At 44.1% G+C, this 18,455-nt stretch overlaps 1 protein-coding gene across 5 annotated transcripts in view; it reads left to right on the top strand.

Moving 5' to 3' along the window:
- Positions 1–18,455, top strand: part of LRRFIP1 (LRR binding FLII interacting protein 1) — a 137,228-nt gene that overhangs the window by 97,575 nt on the left and 21,198 nt on the right. For 4 of the 5 annotated variants that reach the window (XM_074145089.1, XM_074145088.1, XM_074145090.1 and 1 more), the window contains 4 exons: positions 12,482–12,514; positions 13,671–13,796; positions 15,158–15,229; positions 18,077–18,247. In XM_074145089.1, the coding sequence (XP_074001190.1) occupies positions 12,482–12,514; positions 13,671–13,796; positions 15,158–15,229; positions 18,077–18,247 (402 nt within the window). The remainder of the gene's footprint in view (positions 1–12,481; positions 12,515–13,670; positions 13,797–15,157; positions 15,230–18,076; positions 18,248–18,455) is intronic. The other variant, XM_074145087.1, reaches the window with a different exon arrangement.

Raw genomic sequence — 18,455 nt, 5'->3', positions numbered from 1 at the left:
TTAGAGTTGGAAGGGACCTTAAAGATCATCCAGTTCCAACCCCCCTGCCATGGGCAGGGACACCTCCACTAGAGCAGGTTGCTCAAAGCCCCATCCAGCCTGGCCTTGAACACTTCCAGGGATGGGGCATCCACAACCTCCCTGGGCAACCTGTTCCAGTGCCTCACCACCCTCACAGGAAAGAATTTCCTCCTAATATCTAATCTAAATCTCCCCTCTTCCAATTTAAAACCATTACCCGTTGTCCTGTCGCTACACTTCCTGACAGAGAGTCCCTCTCCGGCTCTCCTGTAGGCTCCCTTCAGATATTGGAAGGCTGCTATGAGGTCTCCCCAGAGCCTTCTCTTCTCCAGGCTGAACAACCCCAGCTCTCTCAGCCTGTCTTCATAGGGGAGGTGCTCCATCCCTCTCATCATCTTCATGGCCCTCCTCTGGACCCGTTCCAACAGGTCCCTGTCCTTCCTGTGTTGAGGACTCCAGAGCTGGACGCAGTATTGCAGGTGGGGTCTCATGAGCACAGAGTGGAGGGGTAGAATTACCTCCCATGACCTGCTGGCCACACTTCTCTTGATGCAGCCCAGGATGCGGTTGGCTTTCTGGGCTGCCAGTGCGCACTGCCAGCTCATGTTGAGCTTCTCATCCACCAACACCCCCAAGTCCTTCTCCTCAGGGCTGCTCTCCAGCCATTCTCCGCCCAACCTGTATTTGTGCCTGGGATTGCTACGTCCCAGGTGCAGGACCCTGCACTTGGCCTGGTTGAACTTCATGAGGTTTGCATGATCCCACCTCTCAAGCCTGTCCAGGTCCCTCTGGATGGCATCCCTTCCCTCCAGCATGTTGATCATGCCACCGAGCTTGGTGTCATCGGCAAACTTGCTGAGGGTGCACTCTATCCCACTGTCCATGTCTCCGACAAAGATGTTGAACAGCACTGGTCCCAGTACCGACCCCTGAGGAACTCCACTCACCACTGGCCGCCAATTGGACATTGGACCATTGACCACAACCCTTTGAGTGTGGCCATCCAGCCAGTTCCTTATCCACCGAGTGGTCCATGCATCCAACCCATAACTTTCCAATTTTGAGACCAGGATGTCATGCGGGACAGCGTCAAACGCTTTGCCTAAGTCCAGGTAGATGACGTCTGTTTCTTTGCCCTTGTCCCCAAGATAGGAAGTGATGAGGAGGGTGACAGCACCATAAATTAACGCATACAATGTGTTCCTCTAGCCATAACATTCTATTGCCTTCCTTGCTTTGCTGAGGAGACGAAACCTAGGTGCTGTAAATGCTTCCTTAAGGACTAACTAAAAAGGGTTATCTGGATAGTTGAAGAAGCTACCGCGGCATGTAACACAGCAAGCTGTAACATGATGGTTGGACTCGATGATCCCAAGGGTCTTTTCCAACCGGAATGATTCTGTGAACGTTTGGAGTGTTCCTCTTCAGTAAACGCACGTAGTCTGCAGTAGGGAATGGCTTTGTATCTGGTGACCCCCATCGTGCTGGTTCCCCCTTCAAACGCAGCCTGCGATTTGAAAACCTGTGTGCTCTGGGGGTTTTCTCCTGGAGTTAAGACACTGCAGTAGGTCTGCATCCCAGTGGTGAAAGGTGCCTGAACTCTCCCTGCAGGGTTGCTTCTTGTCATCAGGCAAGGAATAGGTGAGTCTTTTGATCATCCAGTGAGCCCTCTCCTAAGTGAGAAAGAGCTGAATAAGCTGGCTGGAACGAAAGCAAATGGAAGTGATAGAGCTATGTGCTCTAAAGTGTTGGCGTTTCTGAAAGACAGAGGTACATCTACTTTCTAAAATGATGATTTTATTTTTTTCACTAAGGAAAAAAAAAGGATTTTCATCAGACAATGTATGGCAGCTGGTGACCTATAAATAAATCAGTATTTTAATCAGTCCCTGAGCCTGAGTCTTTGAGCTATGCGTTTTTGCAGTATATATCTTACATTAGTAATAGTTCTTAAATGGCTTTGCAAACTGAATTTCAATTATCCCCAAAGCAGAAAATAATCACAATAACCAGGGATTCCATTAAAGTTCTTTAAGTGTAAGAACTGGGTTCCCATACGTTGATGTTGGTTTACATTACGTGGGTTTAGTACGCAGGCCGAATCATTCACGCAAGTCGCTTACGGTCATCACAGAATGCAGCTTGCCCCTCCTGGGAGCTACAGGGGATTGTTGGGGGGTTTTTTTGTCTTTTAATTCTTTGCTTACACTTCGGACTGTTTGTATGCAAGGGGCTGGTTATCTGTGTCAGCGCTGCCGCTGGAGAGGTGCCAAGCTGAGTCTGCTCTGCAAGGAGAGAACAGGCACTTTTTTTTCTTTTTTGCTTTTTTTTTTTTTTTTTTTTTTTTTGATTAGTGGTTTATTGCAGGGCATAAAGAGCTGCTGTTATTTCCATGGCCTTGAAGAGCTGAGAGTTAACGCCGTAGTGGATCGAAAAGGCCCCAGTGCAGGGGCTTTACTTCTCCTAACGCGAGCTAGTACAAGCCCTGTGAACAGGGTAGTGCTGCTCTTAAAAGTTCTAATTAATACACGGGCTCAATGCAGCAGCACCTTGTGATTATTTATTTTTTTTTCCTTTTTTCCCCCCTGTATTAAACTGACAACACCTTTTCATGTAACTCACAGTAAGGAATCACTTGCCTTGCCTTTTGCTAATAGAGGAGTGGAGGCATTTTGATAACATTTCATAGAATCACAGAATTATTCAGGTTGGAAGAGACCCTTGGGATCATCGAGTCCAACCATCTACCCTACTCTACAAAGTTCTCCCCTACACCATATCCCCCAACACCACATCTAAACGGCTCTTAAACACATCCAAGGATGGTGACTCAACCACCTCCCTGGGCAGCCTGTTCCAATGCCCGACCACTCTTTCTGTGAAAAATTCTTTCCTGATGTTCAGTCTAAACCTACCCTGTTGGAGCTCGAAGCCATTCCCTCTCGTTCTGTCATTAATTACCTGTGCGAAGAGACCAGCAGCAACCTCTCTACAGTGTCCTTTCAAGTAGTTGTAGAGAGTGATGAGGTCTCCCTTCAGCCTCCTCTTCCTCAAACTAAACAGTCCCAGCTCCTTCAGCCGCTCTTCATATGATTTGTTTTCCAGGCCCTACTTTTCCAGTTGTGTACTTGATCTTGGCAGTAAAGATGCTGAAACACAGCCCTGTCTTTCAGCGGGCTTAGCAGTGTATCGCTTCCGCTCGTGCATTCCCAAAATGTCACCTGCTTGGACTTCCTAAAGGAAGAATAAAAACCTCCTTGGACGATGGTGATAACTTAGGAGAAGAAAAGAAGTGGTCATTTTTGGCTATATCCATAGTCTATGTCCAAACTATTTTAGTATTACCTACCCCCAAAACTGAGTTGTTCCATGCCTTAATGTGTCGAGAGAGGTGCTTTCTTGATTCTGCTTTATATCTATTCCGGCATTTACACACGTAAAGATTTGCTTCCAAGTTGACTTTTTAAATGGCTGGCGGAGGAGGAAGGAAAGGGGAGTACCTGTTGGGTTGAAAAACTGAATTTCCAGCTGTTTACATCACTTGAGTGTGATAGTTTACAAAATCCGTGTACTGTAATCATGAGTGCTTAACACTGAAGTTAAATATGATTTTCTTATGATTATGGGCATTATTAGGCAGAAAACCAAAATGGAACTGTTCCCAAGCCTGACTAACTATCGTGAGAAATTACATATTGAGAGCAGGGAATGATTCCATTTAACTCTGAATTAAAGCCTACAGTATCTCGTTACTGCAGCCCTAAAATCTTTTCTCAGAAGTTCGTTTCTATCGCTGTTCGTTAAACAGCGAGCAAAAAGCGACAGCAGTTCTCCTGCTGCGCACAGCGTGGCTGTTCTCAGTTGTGTTACCGTGTTTGTAACGCGGTAAAAGCCGGGGAGATGCTTAAACGCAACATGGGAATATTTTTCTTCGCATGCATTTTTAAGAACTCAATATATCTGCACGGAGCTTGCTGTTTGATTATTTTTCGTTAACGTTTTTCCCCCTCGCCCCCGCTAGTAATTATTGTTTGCTCTCCTTGCATTTGCTGCAGATAGGCAAATGTGTCGTGGAATAGGAAGGAATTAATACGTGATATAAAGTACACGTCTTAAGACTGCTGAGAGCAAACATCGGGCCCATCTGCACAGATGGCGGTAAATCTCGTGCCTGAGCTAGTGGCGTGCTTTGTCTGAGATGGGCTTTTCAATATGAATTGCTGGGACTTTTTTTCTTTTTTTAAAATTAATAAATTACTAGTGACAAGCAGCTATTTATACATTCAAAAGAGAACGCAGTAGTATTTATCTGAAGGCTTTCTGAGCAAAGGAAGGGAAAACGATAAGAGAGGGCATGTTTTGCTACCCGGAGAAGATGATCTTTCATATTAACTCTCTCCCTTCTTAGAATCATAGAATCGTCTAGGTTGGAAGGGACCTTTTAGATCATCTAGTCCAACCATCAGCCTAACTCTGATAAAAAAAAAAACAAAACAAACCAAAACAAAACCCCAAAAAAACCCCACAACAACCCATCACTAAACCATGTTACTGAGCACCACGTCAGCCCGTCTTTTCAGTACCTCCAGGGATGGAACCTCAACCACTTCCCTGGGCAGCCCATCCCAAGGCTTGATAACCCTTTCCATGTAAAAACTTTTCCTGATACCCAATCTGAGCCTCCCCTGGCACAACTTGAGGACATTTCCTCTTGTCCTATCACTTGTTCCTTGGGAGAAGAGACCGACCCTCACCTCTCTACACCCTCCTTTCAGGGAGTTGTAGGGATCAAGAAGGTCTCCCGTCAGCCTCCTTTCCTCCAGGCTGAACACCCCCAGCTCCCTCAGCCTCTCCTCATAAGACTTGTTCTCCAGACCCCTCACCAGCTCCGTTGCCCTACTCTGGACCCACTCCAGCCCCTCAGTGTCTTTTTTTGTAGTGAGGGGCCCAAAACTGGACACAGCCCTCGAGGTGGGGCCTCACCAGTGCCCGGTACAGGGGGACCATCACCTCCCGAGTCCTACTCCCCACGCTGTTCCTGATGCAGGCCAGGATGCTGGTGGCCTCCTTGGCCACCTGGGCACACTGCTGCCTCATGTTCAGCCCACAGTCGACCAACACCCCCAGGTCCTTTTCTGCCGGGCAGCTCCAGCCACTCTGCCCCAAGCCTGTAGCGCTGCAGGGGGTTGGTGTGACCCAAGGGCAGGACCCGACACTTGGCCTTGTTGGACCTCATCCCATTGGCCTCAGCCCATCCATAGGCTTGTACCTTGTGTGGTAGCCCAGCCACTGACAGTCTGGGTGTGCTTTCAGTCCCTCCGGGGTGGGGATTTGCTGCAGTGCTAACTTGCATTTCAGAGACAGATAAGTTTGTTTAAGCAATGATGTTTGGCATAACGCTCATTCCTGAGCGGAGATACTTCTGACAAACCCACTTTAGACCTGACAAAGTTCAGCAGTGATTTTTTCCCTTGCTGACTTCTTGCTAAATGCTGGTGTTAAGGTGCCTCCTCACTGGAAAAACACGCAGGGATGCTCTGTGTTACTGCCTGCCGCAGCACAGCTGATCAGCCTGGTAAGATGGGGATTGTAGGAGGGGGTTGTACTGATTTAGGGAAGCTCTACAGAGAGACTTAGATAGATTGAATCATTGGGCCAACATCAATGGTATGAGTTTCAACAAGGGCAAGTGCCAGGTTCTGCACTTGGGCCACAGCAACCCCATGCATCGGTACAGGCTTGGGGAAGTGTGGCTGGAAAGCTGCCTGGAGGAAAGAGACCTGAGGGTTCTAATTGACAAGTGGCTGAATATGAGCCGGCAGTGTGCCCAGGTGGCCAAGAAAGCCAATGGCATCCTGGCTTGTATTAGAAATAGCATGACCAGCAGAAGTAGGGAGGTGATTGTCCCCCTGTACTCGGCACTGGTGAGGCCACACCTGGAGTATTGTGTCCAGTTTTGGGCACCTCAATACAAGAGAGATATCGAGGTGCTGGAGCGAGTGCAGAGGAGGGCAATGAAGCTGGGGAAGGGCCTGGAGAATAAATCGTACGAAGAACGATTGAGGGAGCTGGGACTGTTTAGTTTGAGGAAGAGGAGGCTGAGGGGTGACCTCATCACTCTCTAGAAGTACTTGAAAGGACACTGTAGAGAGGTTGGTGCTGGTCTCTTCTCACAAGCAAATAGCGATAGAACAAGAGGGAACGGCTTCAAGCTCCAACAGGGTAGGTTTAGACTGAACATTAGGAAAGAATTTTTCACAGAAAGAGTGGTTGGGCATTGGAACAGGCTGCCCAGGGAGGTGGTTGAGTCACCATCCCTGGATGTGTTTAAGAACCATTTAGATGTGGTGTTGGGGGATATGGTGTAGGGGAGAACTTTGTGGAGTAGGGTAGATGGTTGGACTCGATGATCCCAAGGGTCTCTTCCAACCTAGACGATTCTATGATTCTATAATTCTATGATTGAGGAGTTCTTGGGTTTTAATTCCAGGTTTTGTAGGTACCTCCTGTGTTCAGCACTACCTAATGCAAGATTTTATTTTATTTTTTTCAGTGTGGGCCGTATTTCCATTTCAAACTGTGCTGTACCACTTTAAGAGCAGGAAATTACCTTAATTAAATCAAAGTAGAAAAAAAACCACATGAGGAAGTTGATCTAAGTTGCACGATCTTAGAGACGGAGCTGAGCCCTGACAACCACGTACTGAACCCACCGAAATTGTTCTCAGTTGCTACCCAACTGCAACCGTTTTGTCAAATTTCCCTTCTTCTCCCCCCTTGTTGAGTAGGCTGGAAGCTGGAAATTGTGCCTAATTCCCCGATCCCCCCATTGATTTAAAGACCTGAGTAATTTTTTTCTCTTTACTTGCATCTGGTGTGTAATGCTTAACTGTCCCTGGGTCCCTGCTCTCCTCAGTAGGTCTTTTGAGAGTCCTCTTGTTGGATGAATGTTACAGGGCTGGGGGGGGGGGCTACAGTTTTGGCTTGGAGGCTCACTGGTGGCGGAACTTCAAGGGTTAACGTGCTAGCTGAGTGGGGAATACTGAGAAATACTTTTTCAAACGTTATACTAAAATGTTTTTATTATCTTACGAAAAAAAAAAAAAGGCACTATATCCATATATAGACTTGTGGGATAATTTTGCTCTTCTTAAGTCTCCAGCTGCGGTAAGCCTCTGATATTGCTGACATTTTTGTAACACGGCTCTGGATTTATTCCGAAATTGCTGTCAGAAGAGGCTGAACTCTGATCCCGTTGTATTTATTTTGCAGAGAGCAACCTATTCCCCTTGCCAAAACAATGATGTGCGTGCTGGAGTTCCTTGGAAAATTACTTCCTTTTTCTGCCTTTTTGTTTTTTTTACGCACTCAAGTCCAAATTGCTCAAATTGTTGGTGAATAGGAAGGTAATCTGCGATTGGAGATAGACTCATACCCTTGTGGAAATGAAAAATGGTATAATGTTCTAGAAATTACAGTTCTAGTATCATTAGGTGAATTCGTCTTTAGATGTCCTCTGCCAGTAAGTATTCTCTCTTAGTCCTTTTTATTTTCATGTGGAAAAGTCCCAAAACCAGTATATTTGTATGAAGGGCTATTCTGAGTATAGTACTGTGAAGGAGGAGAGGTTGTTTGCAGTCTGTTTAATCATTTCAGTATTCTTTATTGAATGATAATACGGAAGGCAAGTATTTTGGGGCGAGAATTTTGTGCAACTTCCAATAAAAATAAGCATTTATTATTTTTTTTTTCCTGAACTTTCTCCGTTTGATTTTCTTACTGGATCAAACGCCAAAGGGCTTGTCGGGGACCGGGTGGAAGCTGAGAACCTGGAGTTCCCTCTGGTGGCTGAGTGCTGTTGGAAAGCATGATACATAGAATCATAGAATCGTCTAGGTTGGAAGAGACCCTTGGGATCATCGAGTCCAACCATCTACCCTACTCTACAAAGTTCTCCCCTACACCATATCCCCCAACACCACATCTAAACGGCTCTTAAACTCATCCAGGGATGGTGACTCAACCACCTCCCTGGGCAGCCTATTCCAATGCCCAACCACTCTTTCTGTGAAAAATTCTTTCCTAATGTTCAGTCTAAACCTACCCTGTTGGAGCTTGAAGCCATTCCCTCTCGTTCTGTCATTAGTTACCTGTGCGAAGAGACCAGCAGCAACCTCTCTACAGTGTCCTTTCAAGTAGTTGTAGAGAGTGATGAGGTCTCCCCTCAGCCTCCTCTTCCTCAAACTAAACAGTCCCAGCTCCTTCAGCCGCTCTTCATATGATTTGTTTTCCAGGCCCTTCCCCAGCTTCATTGCCCTCCTCTGTACCCGCTCCAGCACCTCGATATCTCTCTTGTATTGAGGTGCCCAAAACTGGACACAATACTCCAGGTGTGGCCTCACCAGTGCCGAGTACAGGGGGACAATCGCCTCCCTGCTTCTGCTGGTCACGCTATTTCTAATACAAGCCAGGATGCCTAAAGGAGTGATACTGTGAATATATTAATCTAAAGATGAGCAGAATGAAAACTCTATAAATATTCATCTAAAATAGACTTCTCTTTTTCTACAAGACAGCTTTTTGGTCTGTCACTGCCACCTAACCATAAAATTCATTGCTGCTCATTTCAGACTTAACTTTTTGCTTAGAAAAGTGTTGTGTAGCAGAAGGCATCTTTGTAATGAGAGGCTACTACGTTAAAACGAGGAACTGGCTTTTCTCAAAACATATTAAATTTTTAAATGTTAATATTTAAATAAACTGGTGGCGGTAATTACTGTTTTTGAGGAGTATTCCGTTCATGGCTCCAAACGGATGCGTGGATGAGGGCATCGCTAGGGTGATGCCCTAGCGATCACCCTGGGGTTTTGGGTGATTCGAAAAGCCTGGGTTTTTGTATTATTTTTTTTAAACCACCCCGATTTTAGAAGGTACTGAACAGCTCTAACTATTAAAGATTAGGCCACCCCGGAGAATTACTAAGGATTGTTTTGCACTGAATGTGTGGGAAGCTTCACAGGTGTGGTTATGAGTGTGCCGGGCAGAAATGTCCACCGTGTGCGTCTCTCAGCACATTGTCTTCAACATTTCCCTCTTTGTAAATGGAAGCTTTTATTTGAGATGTGATGTATCATTAAAACAGTACCGAGATTTGCTCCTTCCTTTATCTTACTAAAAACAGGTTGCACATTTTTTTTTTTCAGAAAGCAGAGGGCATTCTGCGAATGGCTTAGGGAGAATATTATTTTTGAGTTGCCCTGAACCCCTAAGGTAGGCTTTGCGAAAGGCTCTATACGCGTTTCCGGAGACAGATTTAGGGGGGTGTGTGGATATATACTAATCTTTGGTAGCACACCAATATTTACAGCGTCACAGCTGTCTTGAAAAACAACAGCATAGTGTTTGCCTGGGCTAGAAGGCTGCCAGTACACCACTTGGAACTGTCTGGCATGAAAATAATAATAGGCTATTTGCAAAAGTCAGTCCTCCTTGTTTACTGGGTCTGAAGTGAAGTGTCTGCCTTCATTAGTGACCTTCTCTTACTGCATCCGAATGCAGAGATAATTCCCCCTCCTCCCCAAGTACTTTGTGTATTCAATGTCTTTGCACAGTTCGTATCTGGTTCTTTAAGTCTGGCTTATTTTACTCTCGGTAAAAGACCAAGCCTTAAATTTTCTTAGTGCTAGTCATAGGGAATTTATGATACGATATGTGTTGTCAGTGTAAAAAGCTGATTTGTAATAGGTACCTTTCTGTTCTGGGATTTTTTTCCTCTGGATACCATAGGTAATATGAAAAATAATGTGTGGGATCATCCACACATTGACGTGTGTAATTCAAAGAAAAATTGAAATGTGAACTGATTGGAAAGAGCTGTAGTTTTTGAGTGTGTTTTCAATTAAACTTACAAAGTTAACCTCAGCTATCCCTGAGCTTCCCCTGAATCGGATCTCTCCTATTTTTTTTTTTTTTTCCAGCCATTTAAAAAAACACTATTCCCTTTGGCTCTTAGGCTCTTGATCTGGGGAAGCCATTAATATTCTAGAAGTCTTTCGGGAAACGATCTTGGCTGTGGTGGTGCACGTTCCCAGAAGAAGTTAACATCTTCTGGACTTCTTGAGTTCTGCTGAGCTTTTCCTTTCATTCGCTTCTTTTTAAACTGAATTCCGTTTTAGATGGAGGTACTTATAAAAAGATTCTGTTGTGAAACGCGCTTCCCCCCCCTCTGAGTAGCAACATGAATAACGATGAAACACTTGATTTTAAATTTCCGCTCTTGGGAGCGTGTATACAATCATAGAATCATAGAATCATAGAATGGTTAGAGTTGGAAAGGACCTTAAAGATCATCTAGTTCCAACCCCCCTGCCATGGGCAGGGACACCTCTCACTAGAGCAGGTTGCTCAAAGCCCCATCCAGCCTGGCCTTGAACACTTCCAGGGATGGGGCATCCACAACTTCCCTGGGCAATCTGTTCCAGTGCCTCACCACCCTCACTGTAAAGAATTTCTTCCTTATATCTAATCTAAATCTCTTCTCTTCCAATTTAAAACCATTGCCCCTTGTCCTGTCATCACTCTTCCTGACAAAGAGTCCCTCTTCAGCTCTTCTGTAGGCTCCCTTCAGGTATTGATAGGCTGTTATAAGGTCTCCCCGGAGCCTTCTCTTCTCCAGGCTGAACAACCCCAGCTCTCTCAGTCTGTCTTCATAGGAGAGGTGCTCCATCCCTCTGATCATCCTCGTGGCCCTCTGCTGGACCCGTTCCAACAGGTCCCTATCCTTTCTGTGTTGAGGACTCCAAAGCTGGACACAGTACTCCAGGTGGGGTCTCACGAGCGCAGAGTAGAGGGGCAGAATCACCTCGCGAGACCTGCTGGCCACACTTCTCCTGATGCAGCCCAGGACACGGTTGGCTTTCTGGGCTGCCAGTGCACACTGCCTGCTCATGTTGAGCTTCTCATCCATAAGCACTCCCAAGTCCTTCTCCTCGGGGCTGCTCTCCGGCCATTCTCCACCCAACTTGTATTTGTGCCTGGGGTTGCCACGTCCCAGGTGCAGGACCCTGCACTTGGCTTGGTTGAACTTCATGCAATTTGCACGAGCCCACCTCTCCAGCCTGTCTAGGTCCCTCTGGATGGCATCCCTTCCCTCCAGCGTGTCAACTGCGCCACCGAGCTTGGTGTCATCAGCAAACTTGCTGAGGGTGCACTCTATCCCACTGTCCATGTCACCGACAAAGATGTTAAATAGTACTGGTCCCAGTACCGACCCCTGCGGAACACCACTCATATTTTGTTTGGTTTCAGAGCAGGAAAAAGTTGATAGGATGGTTCCTATCAAGGGAAAAAAAAAAAAAAAATCTGCTCATGTTGTATGTGGGTTTTGGTCTATAACTTTGTTTTAAGCATTTAAGCTCTCTGTATCCGTGGTAATTTTCCGTACTCCTAAATGTGACCTTGGCTCTGTTTTGTTTCTTCTAGACTAGTTTTAGTGCAGGATCTCTCTTCTGAATTAGTAAATTCCAGTGCAGTACTGAAACCATAAAAAAAGCTATTTATTTAGACTTTGAACTGGTCCCTGATATTTGACTTGAGTGTCAGGTTTTTGTAGTCTCAGCCTTACTTGGATCTTTGAAGACACAGTCGCCTTTTGTCTTGAGCGGAGTATACTTGTCAGGGGTTTTAAGCTTTAGATTTCTTTTTTTTCTTTTTCTTTTTTTTCCCCCTTTTTTTTCCCCATTCTTACGGGAGCGGTGCAGACACAGTACAGTCCTTCAAGTCTGCCTTGGTACCTTGTTTTTTGGAATGGGTGAGGATGTGCTGGCAGGCTACAGAGCTAGCCCTTTTTTTTTAGATATGGTCTATTAAAAAATGTAACGTCAAGAAACTGTCTTGGTCTGGAAATCTATTGATGTTTCGATTTAAAAACGTAATCTCTTACTTAAGTGAATTTCTATTTGGGGTCCATATAGGAAGCGTATTTTTAAATTGTTCTAAAGTAAATAGGAGTAGCTGCGTATGTCAGCACAGCTGTTGCATAAAGCTGGTTTTATGTCCAGAGAAAAACATCTGGGGCTTGAAGCTCATGCCCGTGTAGCATTTTGTATTCTAGCTTTGTTAGCTCATAGATCAAGCGCCATCTTCGTGTTTGAAACGCTGTGATGTAGAATGTGGAAAAAAGTATTCCCCTGTCTTATTTAATAGACTAAATTGTTGGGGTTTTTTTATAAGTGTGTTCCACTCCATTACCTACTGCTTAGAAATTTGAGGTGAATTCTCCAGCCTTGTGTCCTGACATGCCAGCAAGGACAGTGCTGTTCTGAGCGAGCTGGCTGCTTTTTGAGTGGACAGAAATTGCTAATGAAGCCTTCTACACGTTTAAGAATTCCCTTTCTGATACCTTACTGCCTTCGCTTCTCCTTTATTATATAACGTTTCTTTCTATATCTTTGTTTTACAGATTGAGGAAAGGCCAGAAAAAGACTTCGAGAAGGTAAGAAGGATCTTCTGAGTTATTCCGCCAATAACACCTTTTTTCATGTTCTTTTTGGTAGGTAGAACTCGCAGTGACTGTGCAGAAGTCTTCTAGAAAATTCCCTGTGGGGCAAAACTTTGAATTAATGGAGCTTTCTACTACTACATTTTTTTTAAAGATAAACTTTTAAACCTCTGTGGTTATTCAGAGGTTAAGTAGTTGGCCTTCAATAACAGTTCGCTGAAACTGCTTTAGGCTAAGCCACTTGGATACTGATTTTGTTTATTAGATTTTAATGATGGTATTACGTATAAATAAATAAAAAAAGAGATGGATACTGCAGTAGCGAGAAACTGGCTTAATGCAGAACCGTCACTACACTAAAACAGTTAATGTGGCTACTGCTGCAGAATCAATAAATGCAATGAGAGGAGCTTGAGGGATAGTCAAAAGCATCCACAAAATGTATGATTACAAGTTTTGAAAAAATATCTGGCAAGATGATACTAGCCCCTAAAGACTTCGTCTAATTTAGAATTAAGAGTTAGAAGCTAAGCCGTGCAAACTCCTATTTCAATTGTGTTTAAATACATCTGATCATATGTATGTATTTGCGTTCAAATACATCTGTAGTGACAGGACAAGGGGTAATGGTTTTCAATTGGAAGAGGGGAGATTTAGGTTAGACATTCGGAGGAAATTCTTTCCTGTGAGGGTGGTGAGACACAGGAACAGGTTGCCCAGGGAAGCTGTGGCTGCCCCATCCCTGGAAGTGTTCAAGGCCAGGCTGGATGGGGCTTTGAGCAACCTGCTCTAGTGGAGGTGTCCCTGCCCATGGCAGGGGGGTTGGAACTGGATGAGCTTTAAGGTCCCTTCCAACTCTAACCATTCTATGATTCATTCTATGATTCATCAGCCTTTTCATGTTAGTTTCCCCGTGTTAAATTTTGGTATTTTGATTTTTTTTTTCCTTCTTACAGAGTTACATTTTAATTTAATTTGATTAATTTAGAAATGCAAGGGTTGGTGTAATGTGTGTATTTAAAAAAAAACAAAAAACCTAAACCAAAAAACAACAAAAACAAACAAAAAGCACCCCCACAAAACCAAACTACAAACCCATGATGTATCTAGAAAAGAAAATTAAACCATTTTTAACTGTGTGTTATTGTAGGGAGCACGTACTGTTTCAAGTTTATCAGCAGCTACTTTAGCTTCTCTGGGTGGGACTTCTTCACGAAGAGGCAGTGGAGATACATCTATCTCAGCTGACACGGAGGCATCTATTAGAGAAATTAAGGTAAGAAATACTTAAAATCAGCATAAATTGTTAGGACTCTGTCTCTTAGCCGTGGCTCTTTTGATCAGATTTTTTTTATGCCTTGCACTTGATAAATTAATAAACTGTAAGATTACTTGAAAGCAGTGCTGGTGTTCCCATTAGTGATGATAGAAATTAGCAGTAAGAATTGGGACTGACAGGCTAATACTAATTAGGACTGTCCCCTGCATTATTGTTAAATAGATTAATATTACCTAAAGGATATTATTAAATATGATTTAGACTTCTTTCCAAAAAAGAAACTGTCTTGTCTCCCCCTTTTGGCAGTTCTGACAAAATTAATTGTGTGCCGTAAACGAAAAGTAAATAGCTTTATTAGAGAGATGCTGCTGGGAAGCTAGTGTGTATTGCAGGAATATTTGGGTGAAGTTCCGTGGCGTATGACATCGAATCAGACTGATCGTAACAGCCGCATCTCATCCTAACCTAAAGAAATAGGAAATGGACCCAATATAGCACACTGGTAGGAGGATTGAAATAAAGCACTGCACTTACTGGATGCTGAATTGGGGAGGGGGCGGTATTTTGGCATCTAATTCGGGATTCTGTGAAGTCAGACACCTTTGAATAGCAAATAGCTCTGCAATCCAGTCTTCGTATCGAGTGCTAGTCTGTTGCTAAATTGGATTTTGTAATCTGTTTTGTTTTTTTTTTTCTTTTAATGCTCCAATCTGAAGGCTATCTTAAAATGTGGAATCTGAGTTCTGTTAACTTTCATGCATATAACTGTTCTGAAATCACAGCCAGTTAAAACATCTGGGATTTGTATTAGGAACTCGGATACAAGCAGGTCTGTGCCAGTTTCAGCACTGTAAAACGACTGAAAGGTAGCCATTTACTGGTGACCAAGGACAAAAGAGGGAGAGAGGCTGTGAGGAAGGACTTAGAGGTAAATTCAGTATGAGGGATGGTTTTCATACAGGCTTTTCTACGTCTCTAGTACAGCCCGTGTTTCAGGCTTGCTTTGGCAGCCCTTAATACCAGAATTCCTCAAAGAGGGTGATAATCACCGAAAGGGACAGACACGGGCCGTATGGCTGGGGCATGTAGTTGTTGGAGGCTTTGAAGTTGGGTCTGCATCTTGTCCTTAACGTTGAAGACTTAATTTTTTTTTTTCCAGTCAAGAGCAGCACAATTAGCATAAATTTCTAACCAAGAAATGTCAATGTCTGGCAAGGCTTCAGGTTAGGATCAGACCCTTTAACCTGTGCGGTAGAAATATTTAAATGAGAATTTTGGATACCTGCTTTTCCCCCTCAGCTGCGCTTCTGCCCGTTAGTTTCAGTGGCATCATTCACCTTTCTCACCGTTTCCCTCAGGATATCTATGAGTTAAAGGACCAGATTCAGGATGTAGAAGGCAAATACATGCAGGGACTGAAAGAAATGAAGGTACTGGTTTGCTGCAGACTGGGGAGTGTGATCATTAACACCAGCTAAACGTTCAGAGAGGCCGCGTGAGACCTAGAACTGACCTTGCATGCTTCCTTCTGGGAGGGGGTGTAAAATGTGTGAAAAGCATTTCATTAACTGGAGAAGTGTCTTTTCTGATCTCCGTTGATTGTGGTGAGAAACGCTTCCGACCGTTAACTGGAAGGCTGCTGATTACTATTGCATGTTGTCTTTGCTGTTTTGAGAAGGTAATCAATCACTTGGCTAGCAAATTAAAATAATTAGGTTTTTTTTTCTTTTTAATAGTTTCCTAATCTAGGAAGCCTCTCAGTATTGGCAGATGAACTAAAACTCATGACCTACAGTGCTATGAAAAATTGGAATTTAAAAATTTGTATGCTTTTGTTTTGATAAGATCCAGCATACCTCTGGAAGATTGTGGATAAGAGGTGGTGACTGTCGTTTTGGTTGCACGTCTAGATCACAGAAGACACCCTTAAACAATTCTTGTAACGAACCTTCACGTAACAAAGCTTGTTACGTGAAGAATGAACGCTCGCAGCAGTTCAGTTGGGACAAAAGAGGTCCTTACCACTTTCACGAAGCCATAAACGAATTCTGGTGCAACAACTAACTGGTGCATCTGCATACCACCACCTCCTAAGTAAGCAGCAACATGAGCTGCATTTTTTTTGGAAAAGGCAGTCTTGCAAATATATATATAGACATCCAGGCATAGAATGCAACATTTATCGGCATAAATTGCTGACTGTGTCTTCAGCTCAATGCTGTAACAGGTGAAGATGCTGCCATCTTAAGTGATTTGGCCAAGAAGGCCAATGGCATCCTGGGGTGCATCAGGAAGAGTGTGACCAGCAGGTCGAGAGAGGTCATCCTCCCCCTCTGCTCTGCCCTGGTGAGGCCCCATCTGGAGCACTGGGTCCAGTTCTGGGCTCCCCAGTTCAAGGACAGGGAACTGCTGGAGAGGGTACAGCAGAGGGCTACAAAGATGATGAGGGGCCTGGAGCATTTCTCTTATGAGGAGAGGCTGAGGGACTTGGGTCTTTTTAGTCTGGAGAAGAGAAGGCTGAGGGGGGATCTGATCAATGCTTATAAATACTTCAAGGGAGGGTGTCAGGAGGATGGGGCCGGTCTTTTTTCAGTGGTGCCCAGGGACAGGACAAGAGGAAATGGGCACAAACTTGAATGTAAGAAGTTCCACCTAAACATGAGGAGGAACTTCTTTCCTGTGAGGGTGGCAGAGCCCTGGAAGAGGCTGCCCAGGGAGATGGTGGAGTCTCCTTCTCTGGAGACATTCCAACCCTGCCTGGACATGTTCCTGTGTAGCCTTCTCTGGGTGGACCTGCGTTGGCAGGGGGTTGGACTAGATGATCTCCAGAGGTCCCTTCCAACCCCATGTGATTCTGTGAGTTCTTAATGGAAAAAGAGTAGTTTGGCCCTTTTTCTGTAAAACCTAACTGGTTGGTTTTTTCTTTCTCCCTGATCACTGTGCAGCAGGTGTAGCAAAATAATCACGCTGCATAAAAAATGTAGGTTGTTTTTCAATTTGTGTCCCTTAGACTGCCTTTTGTGGTGATTTATGCCTGAGCCGCACTGTTTGACGCTAAGAAAACACAACATTGCATGCGGAAGGAATGGTGCAGCAGATAACTTCTCACTTGCATATACTTCCTTTCCAGCTAATTCCTGAGGTTTAATTCTACCGCTGTTTCCAAATCCTGGCTGCTTTCCTTTCCTGGGTATTTCTCATCCTTGGGCTGGAAAGTGCACCAAAACACAGTTTATGTTTGGAACTGTGCAGATTTATGGCCTTAAAGACGCATTCTCTCATTTGTCAATAGAAATGTAAACTAAGCTGGTTCAAACTTAAATTTTGTCATCATCTCACCGTTACCATCCCCAGTTCCATTGACTGAATGAGAAGGGAAGTATATGAACCTCGCCTGTGCTTTAGGTGTAATTATTAGGATTAAGTTCTGAGAGAAAATGCTTTATCTATAAATTAAAATGTTGACATGAGTGCCTTCCTTGTTTGCATATTTGCACTGTTTTGTTAAAGTAACTCATTTTATTTCTGTAGTAAATACTGCAAAGTTTGACTGCGCAACGTGGAAAATGATCCTGATCTTTATTTTGCCGTCATCTGTCGCTATAAATACCTCAGTATCTTATATTCAGGTCAAGTTGATAGCAGAGGTTTTTCAGCCCCTGGGAATTGTGTCCTGTAGAGTAAAGAAGGGATCTGATATAGGAAACCTCATGAAAAATGATGCATCACATCACAAAAGCTGCAGCCTTTTCATGACAAATTCTAAGTCCTGAGTCAGTGTATTTAGTGGTTCCCACACTGCAAGGATCCCTGAAACTTTTGTGAAGAGGCTGTCAAACTGCCTTTAAATTAAGGCCCTAAGATCATCTAAAATGATGTTAAATCAGGGCCAGTTTACCTTTAAAAAAAAAAAAAAAAATTCCAACTTGTCATCTTCAGCAGTTGCTTTGAGCTGCCAACGTGCAGGCACAGGGGGAGGAGGGAGAAGGGAGAAAACTCTGAGAAAGCAGAAGCTGAAGCAGCAGAGAACAAACAGGGAACGTTTTATCTGTCCTGAGGTAAGGTTCCTTACTTGTAAACAGCCGTCTGGTGGGAACGCAGGGGAAGTTACGCTCGCCTTGGGACAGCTGGTAAGCCTCTCTAGCACATGATTAGCACCGGTTCCCCTAGGACTACTCAGCACGCTTGTGGTTAATGCTTAATTTTCTTGTTGAAGGTCTTGCTTGGCAAAGTATCCTTTATAACTGACTCTGACTGCGGTTGCTGCTTCTTTGCAGGACTCTCTAGCCGAAGTTGAAGAGAAATATAAAAAGGCTATGGTGTCGAATGCTCAACTAGACAATGAAAAAACAAATTTCATGTACCAAGTAGATACCCTAAAGGATGCGCTCTTAGAGTTAGAAGAACAGCTGGCAGAATCCAGGCGGCAATATGAAGAAAAAAGTAAAGTATGTATATAGCTATGGCCTGTTATTTAACAGGGAAAGAAAGGGGGGAGAGGGGATGTCGCAGAGACCTCTTGGGGGTGGCAACCAAATTACTATTCAAGATTTTAAAGAAGTTATCATTTTAGTTACTGTTAAAGCAAGTGGAATAGCAGCATATTATGTGGTTGTGATCATACAAACGGGCATCTTCCCTAAGTTTCTGTCTTAC

This window comes from Numenius arquata, chromosome 3, assembly GCF_964106895.1.
Source record: "Numenius arquata chromosome 3, bNumArq3.hap1.1, whole genome shotgun sequence".
Classification (NCBI taxonomy): domain Eukaryota; kingdom Metazoa; phylum Chordata; class Aves; order Charadriiformes; family Scolopacidae; genus Numenius; species Numenius arquata.
The sequence above is the reverse complement of the archived record's forward strand: the minus strand, read 5'-3'. Positions and strand labels throughout refer to the sequence as shown.